The sequence below is a fragment of the Peromyscus leucopus genome, chromosome 19, assembly GCF_004664715.2.
Source record: "Peromyscus leucopus breed LL Stock chromosome 19, UCI_PerLeu_2.1, whole genome shotgun sequence".
In the NCBI taxonomy this organism is placed as follows: domain Eukaryota; kingdom Metazoa; phylum Chordata; class Mammalia; order Rodentia; family Cricetidae; genus Peromyscus; species Peromyscus leucopus.
In genome coordinates this window covers 32,155,589-32,177,790 of record NC_051079.1, presented here as the reverse complement: position 1 = coordinate 32,177,790, position 22,202 = coordinate 32,155,589, and the positions used below count along the sequence as shown (strand labels likewise).

Here is a 22,202-nt window from a genome sequence, read left to right as displayed (position 1 = left end):
CCTGTTTTACAGTGCCTCTAAAGAGTTGACGGTGTGGATACCATCAGAATCATTCTGTCATGCCAAGACCTTGATAAATAAGCAGACATTCTAGTGAACACAGGCTGTAATAGTACTCAGTCTCCTTTTGCATTCTCTCATCTATAGATCATAGTTCTAAAACTTCAAGATACTGCAATTGTGGGGAATATTTTGAAAGAATATTATACACACACATACATATACATACATATATATATATACATATATATATATGTATATATATATATATATATATGGTGGGGGTGTATATGCTGTGTGTGTGTGTGTGTGTGTATCTTGGACAGGAACTTAGAAAAGTAGCACTAGTAAGAGTGAAGAACCAAAACATATCCATTTTAAACAAGCTCCTAACCCCAGTTTGAAACAGGCCTGAGTTTTGAATCCTCAGAACTGCTGACATAAATTCTCGGAACCAGAAAGTACAAAGTCAGGATGTCAGGAACAGCCATCTGGTTATTGGGTGACAACTGATTAACCACAGAATGTCCCAACCTGGAGACAGCTTAGGAAAAGGGTTTAACAAAGAGTTAAACTGGTCATGAGAGAACAGCAGAATTCTGGAACATCTCTAGGCACAAGCCAATCAGGATTGTACCCGTACTGAAATCCCCCTGATATGGTAACCTGATGGTTTTGCCTTCAAAAACTGTACATCCTCAGGGAGGGGCACCTCCTCTAGCCTCCACTGCATCAGTGTGCTCAATGAGGTCCCTGCTGTGGCTTGAACTGCTCCAATAAACCTTGCTTTTGGAGCCAAACACCTACCTTTTTGAATGGTTAGTATAATCCAAGTATGGTATGTAACAATAATAAAAACACTAATAAAAATGATAATGACCAGAATGCTGAATTTTTGCTTTATTAGATATATTTCTAAATATTTCCAAGAATTAGCTCCTTAAATCCTGACAACATCTCTGTATGGTACTCATATTATTTTTCTTTGTAGAGATGTGTTGGGCCGTGTCCCCCACCCCCACCCCATTTCTTGCCCTGCTTGCTGACTTTGACCAGATGTCCTCCCTGCCAGTTTCCTTCCTCCTGAATGCTTACCCGAGATTCTTTGTTTGGGTAGCCTGCATTTGGTGTAAACAGCTAGGATGCTAGTATATAAACATCAGTAGAGAACTTCTGCCCTCTGGGGGTTCTCCCATTGTGCTGTAAACCAGTATTTAAGGCCTCCTCCCCCTTCAATAGACAGCATTTGGCGTTCTGCCGTTCTTGTCTCTTTTCTTGATCCTCAGCCCCTCAATCGGACATGGTGAACGGGTAGTGGTGGCGCTAGCGTGGGCTTCACTGCTGCAGAGATGAGGGTCTTGGAGTTCAGAAAGGATGGATTTCCTTCTTAGAGGATGGTGTTAAAATAAGATGATGCAAGTGATGCCTCACACGGACATCAAGACACCAATTTCTAAAACCCAGACCCTGCTGTCAGATTCAAGCCACCAGTGGTAGTATATATGCACTAAAATTCACCCATAGGAAAGTGTGGAAGGGGAGGCATCACAGGCGTCTCAGAACCTTACCAAAACAATGGAGGCACTGATAGGTTTGAAGACTGTCCCATCCTTGAAAGATTTAAAAATCAAAATGAGAGAATAGAACAGAACCAGATGGCAGTGCCGGCACCGTGAAACAAAGATTACTAAGATTTCCATAGAAACAGAGAAAGCAATAATAGCCTGGTCTGACCCTTACACCCGGATCCTAAATGCAGCCAATGTGATCGTCCTTCTCTAAGAGAGTGCGGAGGCTCACTGGGAGAGCTTATCCCGTTTAGGATATAGGCTTCAGGATACCCCTTTTCCATACATAACAGGAGAGCATGGTAGTGATGGGGACAAGTCAGGGTTTGTCCTAGAAAGAGCTGGTTCAAGACACGGGTGCTGGAGAGATGGCTCAGAGGTTAAGAGCACTGGCTGCTCTTCCAGAGGTCGTGTGTTCAATTCCCAGCAACCACATGGTGGCTCACAACCATCTGTAATGAGATCTGGTGCCCTCTTCTGGCATAAAGCTGTACATACAGATAGAGCACTCATATACATAAAATAAATAAATAAACACCACAAGTTTTTTAAAAAAAAAAAAAAAAAAGACATGGCTGTGCCGGTAGTGAAGTGAGCTATGAAAATAACCCATCTGGCCAGAAGGAACTCAATCGTAAAACATGGGTTGCCTGAGTAGCATGAGAAATGTTAGTGTGAAGTCCAGGAAAGCTCTTTGGAAACCAACTTGGGAATATAAATAGGAATTCCTTTCATGTCATTCAGAAAGTGATATGTAGAGGGAACCAAATTGCAGGCATCAAATGTGAATTTTAAATAATCAGAACTAAGCTCAAAATCCACTTCTATGACCTTCTGTAACTTATTAACCTCTCTGAACCTGAGTTTTTATCATCCGTAACTAATTCTACTCTACAGATTTGTAGACAGGAGGAATTAAATGTGATACATGCACAAGGTGCTAGATAGGCAATGTTTGCTTAATTTATGATACACAGTGTGAGTAAGTAATAGTATATAGCTGGCATAGAATAACAGTGCAGTCGGGAGGCGGTGGCACATGCATCTTTCATCCCAGCACTCGGGAGGTAGAGCCCAGCGGATCTCTGTGAGTTCGAGGCCAGCCTGGTCTACAGAGGGAGTTCCAGGACAGGCACCAAAACTACACAGAGAAAACTTGTCTTGAAAAACAAATAAACAAACAAGACTAACAGTGCAGCTGAGAAGATGGGTATAAACAAGTAGGCAAAGGAGAAAGGAAATAGGAATGGTAGTGGGTCTGGAAGGGGGCACTTCATCAATGAGAATGGAGCAAGAAAGCCATCTTGGATTTTCACAACACAATATAAGGTGAGAATTTAAACAGGGCATAGTTAAAGGAGCTTGAGCCTAATGAAACCTGGGCTATATATGGTGCCATAGAAAATATGTGTGTTGATAGGTATCCACGTGCCATTTCCATTGGTGTGATAAAATATCCCGGCAACAAGAAATTTAGGGAAGAAAATGTTTTATTCAGCTTGAAATTCTAGGTTACTGTCCATCAGAGAACTCACAGAAACACATCCTATCCATAATTAATTACTCTGTGGTATTTTTTTAAATTTTTCTGTAAATTTAAAATTATTCTGAAGTAAAATATCTACTTTTAATGACAAAATGTAGATCAACTGATAGTGGTCTGAACTAGGGAATTGCCAGTAAAAAAATATAACTAGTCAAAATTTTGGAAATTGGTTCATCATGGCCTGGTTAACTTGGTTTGTTGTAAGAAAATGACCTTTGAGAGAAAGAGGCAGAACAATGATTAGCAGGAGCAAGATACATACTAAGGTCCTCTGCCTCTCTGGGCCATTAGAACCATAGCCTCTCATCTATCAGAGAGACCATCCTAACTCACTTGCAGGGATAATCCTGGAACAGGGCACAGTGGCAGAAGAGGAACCGGAAGGACGGAGACAAAACATACATTTGGAAAGCAATGACTGGTTTTGTAAAAATCCTTGCAAGGCCTGGGGGGAATGGTGACTCCATGGGGCAAAAATAATGCTTTCAAAGGAAGTGGGGACATTCAGAAAAGGAGAGTTGACAATAAGGTTTGACAGACTTGCATTAAGTAGTACCAGTGAAGTGATTTCGGGACACCTAGTAGAAATGCTCACAGTAGAGCAAAGCCAGGTAGAGTCTGGAAACACACACTGCGTGTCAAGGATGTGAGAACGATCCTGGGCTTCATTGGTAAAGTGCAAGAGGTTGGTCAGGAGTGGCAGGGCCTGAAGGGGATCTCCTCCAACTGTTGGCAGTTACTTCTCCTATTTAGGCTCTAGCTGTACTTGCCCCCTGCCCCTCCTGTGTTTTCTTATTTAAAATTTAGTAACTTAGTGGTTGATCTTTGCCCCTAGATATACATTATAATCTTTAACTTTTGAATTTTTTGGCATCTAGAGAGCATATGAATTCCTTTCTTTCCTATAAGCATTTGTATTTCACAATTGGAATGCTTCCCCCCTCTTCCTGCTGAGAACTTAGTTAATCATTGCTGAAGAGGACCCATGACTGGCGAGGGAACAGAGCATCTGGAATGAGAGACTGCGGCTCTACAGTGAGGAGCTGGGTGGAAGGCACTCATGGGTGTTGTGTGTCAGATGCAGCTGACTTCCACCTGTGCCATTCGGAAAAACTGACATAAGAGAAGTTTCTGGAGATTCACGTAAATTAAATTTACAAGAGAGAAAGACTACCCACAGAAAGAAAAAAGGCAGGAGATTGATTGCAAATTCAATAAGAGTGGCCCAGTAGCAGCAGTAGTAACCATTTATTAAGCTTATGTTGGTGTTTGTCATAATGAAATTTACATGCAATATCCTATTTATTTTCTGTGATAATTCATTAAATGGGTACAAGTTCACAGTCCTTATTTCAGTGTTCCAAAGTCCACAGAAATCTGAAAAATAAGTTTTCATTTTATGTTGTAGTTCAGATATAGTAAAATCTATCAAGACATTTAGGATATTTATTTTCTTTGTAGACAATGCCCAACTTAAAATGGTTTGACTTGCTCTTTTAACAATGCTATGAAACTATCAAAGCATTCCCATATAGTCATCCTATCTTCCACTTTATTCTCTCTCTCTCCCTCTCCCTCTCCCCTTCTCCCCTCTCCCTCTCCCTCCCCCTCCCTCCCTCCCTCCCTCCCTCCCTCCCTCTCCTCTCTCTTTCTCTCTCTCTCTCTCTCTCTCTCTCTCTCTCTCTCTCTCTCTCTCTCTCCATATAAGTCTTAAGAATAAAATAGGCTTAGTACAAATTGATACTGTTAGGGCTCAAACCCAGGACAAACTGCAGAGGTGCCTACTTAACATATCAAAGCAGACCTGGCCTCCAGGTTCTGCCAGCATCCCTCATTCCATTCCAGTTACAGGGTGGGGCTGGCATACCCCACCCCCTACCCGGAACTCTCCAGCCCAGGGGCTGGGCTGCCCTTCCTCGAGAGGGTCTTCCCCTATAATCCAGACATTTCTGTTACCAGCCCTATTTTGTACCTTTGACCTCCTGGCTGCTGCACCTCCTTTCCTCTGTTCCCTCCTCCGTCCCCTCCCTATCTCCCTACCCCATAAGACCCAGCTCAGCCTGGTCATGTCCACCCTGGACACTCCCAGCTGTCTCTGCCTCTGACTATGCTCTCCCACATGTCTAGAATAAACTTTCTGCTCCACCATATCTAGGAGCAGGCATGTTCTTTCCTTTCCTTTTTGTTTCTTTTTTCATTCAGATAACTTGGACTAATATGCATCCTGTAGGCATGTTGAGAGCTGCTAGGCTCAGACAGAATGTTCTGAAGGTTAAGTAGTATACTGAATGCATTTTCTATTACCAGTGGGTTCATCAAGATTTTACCAAAATTGTGACTTTTTGGTCTGTGTTTTGCTGCAGCATCACTGGCCTGTTTGATAAGAAGAGTCTCTGGTATTTTGATTAGATGCCACAGACAGATACACTTGAACTTTCTGTAATGTGCAGTGTAACTAACAAAATGTAGATAGATAGATAGATAGATAGATAGATAGATAGATAGATAGATAGATAGATAGACAGTAGATAGATATACAGACACATAGGTGTATGTGAGAGTGTGCATGTATGTATATGTATATACATGTATGTTTCTGTATTTTCTTGTGTGTGTGAATTCTAACACTTGTCTGGTCCCAGGGATTTTTGCAGAAAGTCTTTGGAAGCCGAGTCCTGAGTGTGAAGCTTAGTTCACAGTCATGTAGACAGGCTTTGAGTTGTTGACTATCCTCTCCACAAATTGGGCTTGGGGTCATCTTGTAGTACACTGGGAGCATTCATCTCTCAAAGGCTGGTAACACAATAAATGAATAAATAAAAGAGCTATCTTTATAGGGTGAGAGTCTGAAAAGCACCTGCTGGCATTACCTCATCAGGGCTGAGATGTTGTGGGGTTCTTCTGTAGACAAGAAACAAAGAACAGTGTAATCAAAAATGTGTGTTTGACTACTGCTTGTGTGGAAATGACCAAAGATTTCCAGGGAGGAGCGCATAAGAGACTCCTGGGTTTTTTCATGCATTTTGTTGTCCAGTGTGTGATATTATTCCCTCAATTACATTTTTTGCAAACTTATAAAATATTCTGTGCCAGAAAGTCATTAGATTTTGTGAATGGATAATGCCACCACCAACCCCACCCCCAACACACACACAAATAATGTTGTTATTTCACAACATTGGCTAGTGTGCTTGATTCTGGAGATAAAAGTCTTCACATCCAGGAGTTTAGTCTCCATTTAATGCTTTCTCATGGAGGCATGCATAAGGAGAGTGTGAATGGATGAAGGAGGAATTGAAACTGACGGTTGACACTTGTTTCCCATCTCAAAACCCTTTTTAATCGTGTCTCCTTCCAACAATGCCAAGTTTTCTATCCCTTTAGAGCTCCACTTCAGATGGATGCTATTCCTTATCTGATCTCTCTGGTTTCATGAAAATGAAATTTATGTATTCAATCTGCCAACACATAATGTACAGTAGGTACAGATAAAACTTGTTGAATGAAAGGAAAGCTCACTTTGAGTTACTGTTTCCACATGCTAAGGAAGTAGGAAAGTTGAGGTTCTTCTCCTTATATGGGGTGTGAACAAAAGGACAGAATTAAGAGCAAAAGCAAGCAGCCATTCATGAAGAGCATGAAAATCAAAGAAGTATAGGCCCTGCCTATGCATAAAGCAAGTAAAAAGTATGATTAACAGGAGAGAATTACTGCAATTTAGACGCCATTATCAGAGTTACGGGGGTGATGTGTAAACATTGCATTGTTCTAGAATAGCATTCCTCTTCAAAAGTCACAAAAGTAAAACAACACCTTACAGATGAAAAGCTTTAAATAATGTCAAATGTGGAGTGCTTGCTACCCTAGCTCTTCTCAAAGAAGAGTTTAGGATGGACCTCAGACATTATTAACAAATATCTGAAGGGGTATCATGGAAACAAGTAGAATTGCCCTGAGGTCAAAGATTAGATAAATGGCAATTTCAAAAGAACAAAGGAGAAGAGATAAGGCTATATCTTAAATAGAGTGTAAGTAAACAGACACCTTTGAGAATAAGGGACCATTGTTCCTTGTACATTTTATTGAAGAGATGAAAAATTGCCTTTATCTCAGGGTAACATTCGCCTTAGGCAAAGAAGCAGAGCTTGCCTTTTCTTGCCAACCAACACACAAATATTTAGCCTTAATACTATTTGTTTTAACTTGAAGGTCACTAAGAGTTGCTATGGGTGTCCTCCAACTGAGGACATGTCTAGATGGAATAACAACTAGCTTCATTTACTATAATCAGTTCGCTTTCTTGTTTTTTTTTGTTTTGTTTTGTTTTTTTTTTTTGGTTTTGTTTGTTTGTTTGCTTGCTTGCTTGGGATCAGGTAACATAAATAAGAGCATCTGTTGCTGTCAGCTTGTGCCAGGCCCTGCCATTGGTTCATCTAACCTTGCAGTTAGGCACAGGCCTAGTGAACTCTATCGCTCACAGAGGTATGGGCTCTGTGTCGGGATCCACTGTTTCTCATCATCTGAAGTATTACAATTTGGGTTGATGACCAGTAGTAGATGGACAGTACTTAAACCTCAGTCTGAGAGCCAGAAGCATGACTATTGTCCTGCCCAATGCCATCGGAGGAACAGTTACATATATTCTAGGGAAAGCTGCAGACCCTGGAAAAACATGTTGAAATTGCCAACTAACATGTGTTTGATCTTACAATGGTAGTGCTAAAATATTTTTTAAAAGTCTTTGCATCCCCCTAAATGTGGCAGTAGATGTTTTTGTTTTGTTTTGTTTTTTGGTAATAGCTTGTCCTGAAAATACCACTTGCCTTCAGAGACTGAAGTTTCATCTGGTGTTGTAATCAAGTTAATAAATGCCCTGGGATCATTTAAAACAATGTACTCAATCTCTTGTCCTATTGTGTACTCCATCTCTTGAAGTTTAACTTGCCTTTGAAAAAACAATGGAGCCGGGCGGTGGTGGCGCACGCCTTTAATCCCAGCACTCGGGAGGCAGAGGCAGGCGGATCTCTGTGAGTTCAAGGCCAGCCTAGTCTCCAAAGTGAGTTCCAGGAAAGGCGGAAAGCTAAACAGAGAAACCCTGTCTCGAAAAAAAAAAAACCAAAAAAAAAAAAAAAAAAAAAAACCATCCTGGCAATAACACAGAAAGACATAGTAAAAGGATGACTGCCACCTGATGTGCATCATCTTAACAAAGGTGGGGCGGTTGTGAGGGACAAAATGATGATAGGAGGGCCAGAAAGCATTATAGAAAAAGAAAGTCCCATGGACATGAGATCCCATGTGGTACTGTAACCAGGGCATATGGGGTCCACCACCAGGTTCTTAGGTCTGCAGATTACGAAAATTTAAAACAGTCTCAAAAGGAAACACAATAATAATTTTATCGAAAACTGTGTAAGCTGTGGTTCTTGGCAGCTGCCAGGAGGAGGAGAAAATGATAAAAGGAGATGAGGGGAATCTAGAAATTAGGCAGGCTAAGCCACAGAAGTCCTTGAGCAGTTGTGGAGTTAAGTCATCAGAGATACAGAGGATAGCTGGAGTGGCAGGGCAAGCAGACTTAGATATTTGATTAGTATTTGTGGAAAGGAGATAAAAGAAGAGAAAGGGAAAAAAACAGTTAAAGCTTTAATAGACTGTAAGTAAAAAGACATCTGCATAGACAAGGTGGGAACAGTGGAGAACTGGGTGCCCAGAGTATTTTTTTTTCCCCTTGTTTTTATGGAAAGGATGAAAATTGTCCTCCTCTCTGGCTGATGTGGGCCTTGGGTATGAAAGCAGTATGCCCCCATCTGGGGCCAACCAAGGAGGGTATACTTAGCATTTGTCCTTCACCTTCTAGTTTAGTTAGATTTAAATCAGGAATGAATAATGAATATCTATTGCTCTTAAGTTTCCTTTTGATTTGGTTAACTTTGGTCCAGTTTAAAACCCCTATCATCGGCTCACCCATAACCTCATGATTAGTGACAGTGGCTTAGGGCTCCTTATCACTTCCTGAAAGGCTGTTTGTTGATTTGTTTCCAGTCTGGCCACTGAAGACCAGCAACGTAGAAGACAGTGCCACCAGCTTAGAAGTTGTCCCTCTGAAAGCCCGTCTCTCTTGTAAAACCTTTCACTCTCTGTGTACCAGGATGTTACTGTTCCCTGATCACGATCATTTGACTCAGAGGAGGCTGACATATTGATCGTCATATTTTCCAAAACATGACCCAGAAGTAGATGTCTGCAGGGGTCATTAATTCCCTTTCTTCCTGGCTAGCATCCTCTTTCAGCATCTCAGCAAAGATAGAGAATATTCACGCACACGTATGTGACCAAATGGATTCTACCAAGAGTAACGTTGCATTGCATTTGAAGAAAAGTTGTCGATTTTAGTCATTGAAAATGATCCCCAAATCCATGTTGAAAAAGTTCCATTGTAACTTTTATTGACATCAGTCACTATAATTAATTGATTTTTTTCGTGATGGGTAAACTGTTCAGCAATATTTTCATTTATTAAAAAACTAAGACTAAGTGAACATATTGGTAAACATGACTCAATATTAAAAACTGTCATGGAGTCTGTGAAAATTTAAACATCTCATTAGAAGGTGCTTAAAACAGATATAACTGGGAAACTGGGAGTGGTAGAAAAATGTGAACCTATAAAACATAGAACATGTTGGAGTTGGAGATGCCTCAGTCATTAAGAATACTTTCTGCTCTTGCGGAGGACCCTGGTTCTATCCCCAGCACTCACAAAGCAGCTCAGAGCTGTTTATAATTCCAGTCCCAGGGGATCTGACTCCCTTTTCTGGACTTTAAGTATAACAGACATATACACACACACACACATACACACACACACACACACACACACACACACACACACACATTCAGTCAAAGCACTCATACACATAAAAATAATTTTTTTTTAATCAGACAGATTGTCAATGACAATAAAAGATTAGGAAACTTGCTTCCTGAAATCTAAGTCAGTGTTCTAATCATGTCATTAAGTTCAATTATATATAAGTTCAGCTTGATCTCCATGGCCAGAAATAAGAGAATGGAAATCCTTGTGCCTCTGTTTCCTTCCTCATAACATGGGAATAAAAGTGCCACAGGGATTAAGATATGGAAATGAAGTACCACAGAGTGGTTGAATTTTCAGCAGTAGTAGTTTATATTTGTAAGGATGATGAGAATAATGCAGTGGATATAAATATCACAAAGCAATAACTTTGTAAAGTGCTATGAGAGACCAGGAAGTAAAAAAAAAATTACTGATCCAATCAACTGCCCATATATCCTCCTAAGATTTAGATGACAGGACTATTAAAAATCTCTAGGGCTAGTTCCAGAGCATGGAGGGAGACAAAACCAAGTACATTTAATGAAAATGATGAGGTGGGGGATATGTTTTAAAGGGCAGGAGAGCTCACTTCATAAATATGAGACCTTAGATAAGATCCCCTGAACTCACATAGAAAGTGGGGTGTGATTATGCAAGCTCATTATGTCCCGCACTGGTGTTGCAGGGTTGGAGGGTGTGGGGGTGTGGGGGTGTGGGCAGAGATAGGACGATTGCTGGGGTTTACTGGTCAACCAGCCTAGATGTAAAGGGTGAAACTGCAAGGCAGGAACTGATAGAGCAGGGCACCTGAGGTTCACTGACTTAGATTTCAGGAAGCAAGTTTCCTAATCTTTTATTGTCATTGACAATCTGTCTGATTAAAAAAAAAATTATTTTTACGTGTCTGAACCCTACAGGTATATGCATGGACATTCATTCCTCTCTCTGTGTGTGTATGTGTGTGTGTGTGTGTGTGTGTGTGTGTGTGTGTGTGTGTGTGAGAGAGAGAGAGAGAGAGAGAGAGAGAGAGAGAGAGAGAGAGAGAGAGAGAGAGAGTCTAAACAGTTATGAAGTTCCTTGAATAAAAAAAAAAACTAAGTTGTGTTACAGGAGACCCTGTTTCAAAAAATAAGCATGAAAAAGACTTGGCTATGTCAAGGACATCATCAAATGTGAGATCAAACATCTTAGGCTTGATGTCTCTTTTTTCCTTACATGGGAAACCTTTGTACAGGATGTGAAAATCAACAGGTACCTTCCCAACATAGTCATTCCAGTAAGTTTTGTCAGCATCCATTGAAACAGTTCTCCTAAGTGTTGTTATCATTCTCTGTTTATGTACATAATCAGCCCTTGCACCAGTGGGCAATAGGTCATGTCATATTTGAGTTCCCAATATACACCAAGAGGTAAGAAAGGGAAAGAGATTTCTAGGGAAAGAGACAATGTAAGCATTCTAAACATGATCAAGATTGAACACAAGAGTATCAATCAGGGTTGTTCTAGTCAAAGCCTGTACCCATCCTCCAAAATAAACAACTGTTACTCTGTCCAGACAATGAGCATAGGAAGCCGAAATACATTGCTCCAACTCATGGATAAATATCAGAATAAATATCATTGTGCAATACTTATGTACACATTCTAAGTCTATTCTCCTACCAAATAAATACATTTTGATGTATGCTTTTGTCCCTGAGGGAAGAGTTTCACCCCACAGCTAAAATAGTAGACTTAGTCTCGAAACCAGGCCTGCCTTGACTTCTGCACAGACTTTCTTCACAGCCTTCAACATGATGCCACTAAAAGGCCATTCCCATCCCAATTTCATGGCCAATTTCTAACCAGAACTGTGTCCCATATTGTACCATTCGGAATCACAAGATTACTTGGAAATTACTGCAGTGAAGTGTTTCCCAAGGCACAGGTGGGGACTGGTGAGTTATGAGTCAGAATAGAATCAAAAAACAAAGTCATAATGAAATAGATCTTTCTTTCTTCATGATTTTACTTATCAATCCATCATAACATGATTTTTTTTTTTTTTGCTTTGGATTCAGAGTCAAAGAGTGTCAAAATCACTGTCAAGACTCTAGAATTAGCAAGCCTAAATCAGAATGCTGTTACTACTACTGCTAGTATTACTTAAAGGATGCCTAGGAAAAGATTCTAGAGGACTCCCGTTCCCACACTATAAGACCTTCCCTTACTTTGTTGGATCAAAAGAAATAATCCTTTTCTGGAGGGCGAACTCTCCTTACCAGTGGCTATTGAAACTTTCTTGCCAGCAATATGGCACTACACAGTGGATGACAAGAGATGAAACGCAAGAATTTTACTGATTCAAATACTTCACGGTGGCAGAAAACACATCCATGTCCTAAACATGCAAATGAGAGTTTACAGACAGAAGAAAATAATATTTTATTCTATCAAGACTTGAATGAATAAACTGCTAAATGAACCAAGAACGGAATACCATATGGAAAAGACCAAAAACACATGAATGAACAAGACATAAACTTTGGTCTTTGGAAAAATTAGAATATTTACATTTTACTGAATGCATATTTTCAGCAAATATTTATTTAATACCCAACATTTTGCAGGTACTTTGCTAGGTGCTAAACCAAAACAACCATATTTCTCCCCTAAAAGTAAAAAAAAAAAAAAAAAAAAAAAAAAAAAAAAAAAAAAAAAAAAAAAATCTTTTCTAGCAGTCATATAAGGAGATATAGATTTTAAATTATTTTTAAATTGTTATGTATGTGAATTTTTTCTGCCTGCATGCATGTATGTACACCACATGCATGCCTGAGGCATGCAAGACCAGAAGAAGGCTTTAGATTCACTAAAACTGGAGTTACTGATGTTTATGTGGAGAAATGTGGGTTCTGGGAATCTAATCTAGGCCCTTTGGAAGAGCAACAAGTACTCTTAAATTCTTAAATTCACCTCTCAAACCCATAGAATTAAAGTTATTTTAAGTGACATGAAGAATACCATGACCATGAATGTAAATGAAGGGTAAGGTTAAGGAGGATTCAGGAAAAGAGAAAAGGGAACATTTCATGAGAAAATATTTATTAACACATCTTAAAGTTTGAATGAAGAAGTTTATGTTTTACTTCTCAGGAAGAACACAGAAATGACCAACATGGCTGGGAATATTAAGGAGGATGCCATCCAAAGATAAAGCAAGTAGAAAGAAGTAGAAAGAAGTCTAAACCCATTCCAAGGATCTTGAAGAATGGAAAACTGGAAAGAAGTATGGTCACAGTTGCATTCCACAGAGACTGTTGCATGGACAGAGCACTGAAGAAAGAAGACACGAGAAAACACCTAGAGGAATTGGGGGCAAGCCAAAGTGGATGTGGCAATGTCATCTAAGATGCAATAGTGGACATGATTGGAAGTGTGTATAAGTTTTGGACATAAAACAGAGGGAGAGAGAGAGAGAGAGAGAGAGAGAGAGAGAGAGAGAGAGAGAGACAGACAGACAGACAGACAGAGACAGACAGAGACAGAGAGAGAGAGACAGACAGAGAGAGAATGGTGAGAAAAAATTGCAGACGTTTTTTGGCAATTGGTAAAGGAATCATCAAGATGAATAGTAAGGTTTTACTTGAGTAATCAATTTGAAATAAAAAAGAAACAGTCAGAAAAATGAAGAAAAATTCTAAGTGATTAAAATAATAGCACAGGGCATGCTACATTTGAGATGCCTATAGGATGTCCTGAGAAAGATATCAAACTTCATATCCCCAAATTTTCCCATTCATAAAAATCAATAACCTCACAATGCCCTGCATGCCCCTTCATGACTCAGGCCCTTACTGTTTTCTCAGTATCATGCCCTACATTTCTCTCTCATTTCCCTCAAAATGGGCTGTCATACTCAATGATGGTGAAAACATCAACTGGTTCTTGCCTCAGAGCCTAACCCTGAACTTTCTCTCTGCCTGGGATGGATATTCATAGCTTTACCCATAGTTCAATTTCTTACTTCCTTCTGTTTGGATGCTACCTGGTCATCAATGCATTTTCTTACCACTTTGTCATGAGTATCCCCACCTTCCATTGACATCTCCCTAGTCCTCTCCATAAAATTTGTCATAATCTTATTTTTATAACCTTTTATTATTGCCTATTGTCTGTCTTCCTCAACTAAAATGTATGGAAGCTCCATGAGATACAGAGTTCCATGTCATTTGCATCCAGTAATATATACCAAAAGATGGGTAGTGTTTAACAATTCTGAAGACTTGAAGAAGGTCTGAGAATTTACCCTACTGGTTAGCTGAAACATTAGCCAGTCACCATTTGGGGATGTTGAAATAAGCCAGGCACCAAGGTCAGGCAAATGACTTAATTATTTTGTAACAATAGCTAGTGTGTCAATATTTGTATCAAAGTCCAATTTCCCAAAGATGATGTAAGGTGGACCATATGACATCTATGCAGAAAGTGTCCTGTGCTGTGAGTGAAGGACACCAAACTTAAAGAAAAAAAAAGTAAGTCTAAGTCGTTTTAAGGAGCAGTAACTCCACCTTAGTGCTGCTCTGAAATATGTTCTTTATTATTCTAGACAGTAAAAGAAAAAAAAACTTACCTTTCATGACAAAGGAAGACATTACTTCATATGTCAAGGCTGTTTGCTATACAAAAATCCTGGAAAAGATAGTCTGAAACAAAGTAATGAGTATCTCTACTCACAAGACAAGCAGAAACTTGAAAGGAAATAAAGAAGTACCACCATGCATGGTAGATACTCAGTACATATCAGTTAATGAAGGATCAATCCTGTGAGTTACTTATTACTGTTACATCAATTTTCAAATGCATAAATTGAAGCGATCAGAAAGTGAGTCGATTTTCTAGAGGCATGCAGCTACTCTGGTAAGCACGGAGGAGACCAGGAGACAGGTAACTGAGTCCTCTTTATCTTTTACCCCACCCTGCCGTCAGCCTGTCAAGCATTAAGGAACGCATGGAGACTGAAGACAGAAATGTGAAAAAATGAAAAACAGGAATGGAAGAAAAGGAAAGAATGGAGAGTGCCTTTGAGCTCTCCACTTTTGCTCATCTGTTCAGAACTACAGAGGAGACAGGACTTTTGATCTCGCCTACAGACAAGAAAACCAGGCTCAGGAAAGCAGGGAGCATTTCTCAAAACCTGAAAGGATATCAGGAATCAAGGTAAGTAGCTGTTCCTGGAGAATTTGGGTCCAGCCTTTCCTGCCCTGTTTATTACTCAGATAACATTTCCCCAGCCTGACAGCCTCACAGAGTCAATCAATAACCAAGGATATCTATTATACAGCACAGTGGGTGGAGCCTGGTGCTACCATCTGTCTATAAGACCACTCCTCAGTTTCTGAAGAGAAGTACAGTGCAGAGCTCCTGACCTCTGCACCTGGATCTGCAACCATGAAGGTGGCAACTATCTTTCTTGGCGCCTTGGCCCTGCTCAGTTTAGCAGGTAGGTGTGTTTGCATATTCTTCAAAAATTAGTAAAAAACAACAACAACAAAAAAGAACTTTGATCTATTGCTTTACTGAATATATCTCGTGGAAATTTAGATAGTCTAGTGTTAGCTCATTGGTGCCAGTGAATTGAAATGAAGTCAATGGAGTGAATACCAAGAAGTATCTCTAGCATGAATTACAGAAAGAAGTCATTTCTAACATAAATGAAGAAAGCATCTCCGGTAAGACATGCCCAGAGATAGTCATGGCCTGCTCTAAAACAAGGCTGCTACTCCATTAGGGATGTGGTAGAGAAGAAAGGGTTTCAACCTAAAATACCCTTCTAACTCTAGAAATGGTTACTAGACTATGAAAGGCCAACTTACGAAATTGAAATTCCTATGAACTCACATAAAATAGGTAACAATGACTGCCATTTAGTTTGCATAAAAGTCATATTTTGAGTGATTAGAAGTTTGATGTTTGATCTGGAGGATGTTTAGAAAGAAAATATCCTGTTTGAACCGGTGAAGGAATGCCCAAACTTACCATGAGACTGTTGGGAGGCGATTCTGGTTGAGATGGGTTTGGCTTTTGTAACTGGCATTGATGGACACTCTCCCCTCCCGTGGCTCAGGCAGAACTTTGACAAGAGCCACATCTGTGCTGAGCTAAGAAGGGGAACGCCATTGCTTGTTGTTTTAGATAAATATTTATAGAAGAAAAGGGCCCTTTGTCTCACCTTAAGCCTAATAATTAATATAACTAGATGCCTGTAGTAAGCCTCCGCTCATCAATTTTTAGACTCGTTTACATTCTGGATTCAAAGGGACCCTAGCAGCCACACCTTCTCTGATGAATCCCCACTTTCCTTTTCATTTCTTCAGAGATCATTGACTGAAAATTAAGTTTCAGGAACATTTCTCCTTTGGGGGGCTATCAGATTAGATTCCTTTCCCTGGTAAACTCATCTACATTCACAGTTGCCATCTTCTCTTTTTAAAAAAAATATAAATAAATAAATAACTTTTTGAGAGTTTAACATGATTACATCATTTCCCCCTTCCCTTTTCTCCTTCCAAACTTTCCCATATACCTTCTTGCTCTCTTTCAAATTCAATTTTCTTTCATTGTTGTTACATACAAGCATATGTATCATATGCTTTGATGTCAGCAAGACTTGTTTTCTAAAGAATGGAATCTTTTCTGAACTATGTAGATACCCAAAAGACAACATGGACCTTTAGTCAGTAAGGGTAATGCACCTGTGGGAAAATGTTCTTTGGGAACCGATGGTGAGCTGGCGGAAAAGCCCCATTTTTAACACTATTTACAAAAGGAACTTAATTACATCCCAAGACCCGATGGCTATTTCCCATACTGCCACCCACACCCTGAGATACAGATATTTCTCAGTCACTGACTGAGATGAAAATTCTATGGGATGCAGAAAGAACACTGATGGATACCCAGAAGGTGTCTGAATAATTAGTGCCAATACGTTTCAAACTCTGAGTGCATAATTTCTATTCTCAAGGAAGTGGATCAGATTTTCTGAAATGCCAAATGGAAATGCTCAGTAACAGTCAAAATTTTACTTAATACTTTTCAAGATCTTAGCAGGCAGGGAGTGGAGAAAACCTATCCAGTGTCCTTGAAAGTCTATGGAAATAAGAGGTGGGAAGTGGATAGTGGAAGCAGAGAAGTTTCTGTGAAAACTGCAGTCTTTTGTAAGTAAGAATAGATCTGGCTTCTTTATTTGGGATCCTAGTTGACATGTCTGATTTATGTTTTCTAGGTAATACCACAGCTGACTTCGTGGGCAAAAAGGTAAAAAGAATTGTATAATTTCTTGTTTCTTATAATTTATAATTTCTTAATTCTCTAATTTCCTATGCAAGCTGTTAGAAAGGTTGACGGAAGGTCCCCCAAGTATTGATCCATGAGGAGTGAATGAGTGTCAGCAAAGCAGAGCTGGTGGTCGACGTCCTGGAATGGAGGGGTGATGATGCCACACCCAGGAGCTGGAATTCAGGGTCCAAGAATCACTCGCTATGTGACTTTAACTCAATTCATCACTTTGTGATCCTTCCATTGTGGAAGAGTGGAATGACAGCCTTACAAGATAGTTATTGAGTAGATTGATGAATGGATAATTGACAGTTTCGATTATGGGGTGAGACTTTTGCACTAGAACGATGCATAAAAATAAGACAGTGCCCTATGAAAGGTGTTTAATAATAATCAGCAAGGAAGACTCCCCTGTTAGCAGCTGGCCTTCGGGAAGCCAGCACACCAGGAAATGTGAGCTTGAGAGTTATCTTCTTCTTCTTCTTCTTCTTCTTCTTCTTCTTCTTCTTCTTCTTCTTCTTCTTCTTCTTCTTCTTCTTCTTCTTCTTACCAAACCTCACCATAGCATCATGAGGTAAGTTGGGAACTGATGTTTTCCCAGTTTGCAGATGAAGTGACTGAGATCAAGGGCGGAATTAGTAGACAGCCATAACTTGACTTTAAATCAGATTTTCTGATTCCAGGGCAGATTTCTTTTGTTGTTGTTATTGCTTTCTTATACAACATCCAGTGTCATTATCCTAACTGAAAAAGATTAATTTAAATGTTTAAAAATATTTTAAGATCAAACATTGAAAATGATAGAAAGTGACTGTTCTTAATTCTGTGTTTAGGCTGATTGCAATTATGGAGCTACAGGATGTCCCAGGATTTATGACCCTGTGTGTGGGATGGATGGAATTACTTACTCCAATGAATGCAGGCTGTGCTCTGAAAACAGGTGAGGATAAAAATCAATTTATAAGTACTTATTTTAACTTACTTACAATTAGAATTTCACATGTTATTCTATTGAAACCTAGGCCAATAAATAAACCTTTCTTTTCATAAATTTGGTATGATAATATGATTTAAAAATCACTTGGATGATAAAAGCCCTAATTTTCTTAGCAATATAGTTAATAGTCTAGATTTTCAAAAAGCCTATACATATAAAATAACTTTAATCAGAAAAAAAAATTCTCGACAATAGCTCAAATGGCATTTTCTAATGCTCTCCCAAATTAGCAAATGTGAGTTATATAGGTTTTAGTGAACAGAAATATACTTTATAACATGTGTATTCATGGGAATGAAATCTAGGCTCAGTGTAGTTTAATTTTCTGACGTGTTTAAAGTTGAGGAACAGGAATCACTCAGTACTATGGGACAAAGAGACATATCAGTTTTTCTCTTGCACTATGGCCGAGCAGTCAACCATGTGCCAGTTATTATGCTTATGTCCCATGTGTTTGTGACAGAAACAAATAAAACAAACACCAGCAACACAGCCCACCTCATGAGCATGTGTAAGAGCTTCTTATATGTGGTGGAAATTAACAGCAAAAAAGAGAGTGCAATGTTGTGTGACCAAGCAAAGATGGCAATATCTTCTAACTGAAAGGGCAAAAAACAAAAACAAAAAACAAACAAACAAAAAAAATGTTTAATGAAAAAAAGTACCATTTAAATGAGACTGAGTTTCAACTAAACAACAGGGATCCCACACGGGACAGGAACCACTTAGATTTTCTAGAATTGACTCCATGTTAAAGACTTCAGCTCAGGCTCAAGTGACTATAAATTGTCACTGTTCTTCTGCATGAATCTCCTCTCTGTAACAAAAATTCTCTTCTGGGATGGCTCTAAAAGAGTTCAGAAAAGTCTCAGTTTATCCAGGATTGTAGACATTTCTGACCCCAAACACTAGGCATTCAGCTTTATGGTGAGGGTGCTGCCAGTGTGTAAAATATGCCAGGCATGATAGCACATGCCTGCTAACCCCACACTGCAGGCCAAGACAGAAAAAAACCTGAGTTCTAAGCCAGTCTGTTCTTTCACCTGTCATCCTGGGCTACAGGCTGAGCTCCTGGCTCAGGCCTTTGGGGAGGAACAGGGGAAACTTGTAGAAAGAATACATTTGAAACCACTTGTTAATTTTCTCATGACCTATGTTGTTGACATTAAGGTCAAGCATCATTATTTCCATCCACAGGGAGGAGGAAAACCCCATAACACCCTTGAGACTTGTGAAATCTCCAAGTGTGAGCTCTAAAGTCTGAAGGCCTCTATTTAGAGCGAAGCATTCGGAAAATATGAGCAAAATGCTGAACACGCCCTCCTTTGACCTTTTAACCTACTGGTTGCAATTAGCTCTTTGTATTCTTTCAAATATGTGTAAATGTAAGAGGCGCATTCCACTGCTGGAAAGTGCAATGTTTTCCCCTGTGTTCTGAAATAATATTTATGTCTCGAGATAGGTTTGTCTTTCTCAAACGTAAGAGGATGATCTGAGGTTTCTATAGTGCCTTTGTTTCGATTGCCCATTAAAAGTCACACATACAAACAACAAAAATTGGACTCAGCAGGTTGTATCTATTTGTACACACACACACACACACACACACACACACACACACACACACACACACTAATAATAAAAGAAAAAGAGCCTATCAATTTGAAAGTGAGTGGGTAATGAGGGTTTGGACAGAGGGATCTTGAGAGTGGTTAGAGAAGAAAAGTAATATAATTATATTTTAATTAAAAATGTCATCTTTTAGCTGGGCGGTGGTGGCTCACGCCTTTAATCCCAGCACTCGGGAGGCAGAGGCAGGTGGATCTTTGTGAGTTCGAGGCCAGCCTGGGCTACCAAGTGAGTTCCAGGAAAGGCGCAAAGCTACACAGAGAAACCCTATCTCAAAAAAAAAAAAAAAAAAAAAAAAAAAAAAAAAAAAAAAAAAAAAAAAAAAACAACAAACAACAAAAAAAAAATGTCATCTTTTGAAGTTGCACAAAAATGACCTGTGTGGTAACTATTACTAGAGCCAGGCTCTGAGTCTAACTCCTGGGATTTGAAACACCAAACAGGCCTTTGCTATGATAGGTCCCATGTGTATCAGGCACCTGCCAGGCATGTTAAGTCAGGACATTATATGTCAGAAGAAACGCTTTGTCAGAGAAGCTCTTAACAATTCTTTTCTATAGGAAAGCAGTGTCTGACAGAACTTTCTGTGGCACTAAAAGTGTTTTCTGTCTGTGCCGGCCGATACAGAGTCACTGGCCACATGTGCTAGTCATTGACTCTTAAGCACACATAGTATACTGAGAAACTGAAGTGCTAATGTTGTTAAACTTTTAAGTGTAAGTAACCCAATGTGGCTAATGAGCAGAATGAACCGAAGTGAACAGCACAGCTGTGGATAGCAGACTTATATAAGCAACTTTGAAATCGGCATTATTATCAGTTAATGTTAATGTTAAAGTGAAGAAACAATAGATCCAGAAAATGTACATGTGAAAATAGATGAGTATCACATCTTCTCCAATAATAGAGAAAAAATTGTTGCATTCCAGTCTGCTCAAGGAAACATTAACTAGAAAGATAATGCTAGAAGCTGTCTTAGAACTAAGGAACAATTACAGAATTAAAGGGCATTTAGATTTTGTGAGAGAAACTGGTTTGGTAAAGGAAACATGGGAAGGGCAGAGAAGATTTCATCTACAGAGGCCTCAGTATTGGCTGCTATTATGAGACTCAAGATGGCCAGACAGGTTCAAGCCCCCATCTTCTAAGATAAAATGTTAAACAGTGAGAAGGCCCTGCTATAGCCTGGGCATCAACTAAGATTTCCATATTGTTAGTAAGTTTGAAGCATCTGCAGTAAAAGAAACAGTATTGAATTTGAGATTAATTTCAAAGGTTCCCAGTAACACTCCATTAGATCTGTAAATAGTAATGATAGAAACGTTTACTATTCTGTTGTATCCCATGTAAATACAGTAGAAAGCAACAAATACCCAGTGAATAAGTGAACAAATGAATGTATTGGAAAAAGAGAAAAGTGGGAATAAAACATAAGCCTCTCTTTTTTTAAAAGGGGACATTATTTTTTTAACTTTCATTGTCATTCTCCCATAGTCACTTATTTGTGCCAATAAAGTTCAAGCTGACCATTATTTGTTTTCTTCAATTCTTCTACAGGGAACGCCAGGTTCCTGTCCTCATTAGAAAATATGGGCCTTGCTGAAAGTCAAGATTTCGAACTCTTTTAAGACTACTACTATGCTTGGCTAGCCTGTTTGTTGAATAAATGCATCTGAATAGACCTTGTTCTTCCCAAAGCTTTCTGTTCAAAGCCATGGGAGAATATCTTGGGGATTGGGAACTTGGGAAAGATCCAGACTAGACTGATCTTCACCAGTTAACTCATCACGCCTGTAAAATCAGCTGTCAGAGATAATGACAACACACAGTTGAGCACAAACCTGTGCAATGAATAGGGTTTGGCTAAGAGTGAAGAATATATCCCATGCCATGCCCAGGAAGTCATCTGGCAAGGAGAAAGGGGCCATCTACCCAAGGAACTGAGTGTGAGCATTTTGTGTGGCTTGTACTGCTTCATTTGTAAGGCACCACAACTCTGCAGGGTTCCTCTTGTCTTGTGAGTAAACTTGGAAAAGTAAAATCCCTTGACTAACAATGTAGCCAACAAGCTGCAGGGATGCTCTTTTAGATCGGGGCTGGCCTGAAGGTCAGTGCTGCTGCCGTGAGCCCAGTCACCTCATGTGGATTATGCCTTGACTTTCTTCAATAGGAATTCTATATCATATCCCCCTATTTTAAGGTCTTCTGTGTCTATATTCAATAATAATGAATAAGATAGAAACAAGGAAATATTTTCAAGGGGGTATTGAAATATCTACAACTACT

General features: G+C 39.4%; 1 protein-coding gene across 1 annotated transcript; it reads left to right on the top strand.

Moving 5' to 3' along the window:
• Positions 1–15,318: 15,318 nt before the first annotated feature.
• On the top strand, positions 15,319–21,597 carry Spink1 (serine peptidase inhibitor Kazal type 1). The gene is made up of 4 exons (XM_028881696.2): positions 15,319–15,452; positions 17,238–17,269; positions 18,124–18,230; positions 21,474–21,597. Exons 1-4 carry the CDS (start codon positions 15,401–15,403, stop codon positions 21,517–21,519), a joined length of 237 nt encoding a protein of 78 aa, XP_028737529.1. The 5' UTR covers positions 15,319–15,400; the 3' UTR covers positions 21,520–21,597.
• Positions 21,598–22,202: the final 605 nt, after the last annotated feature.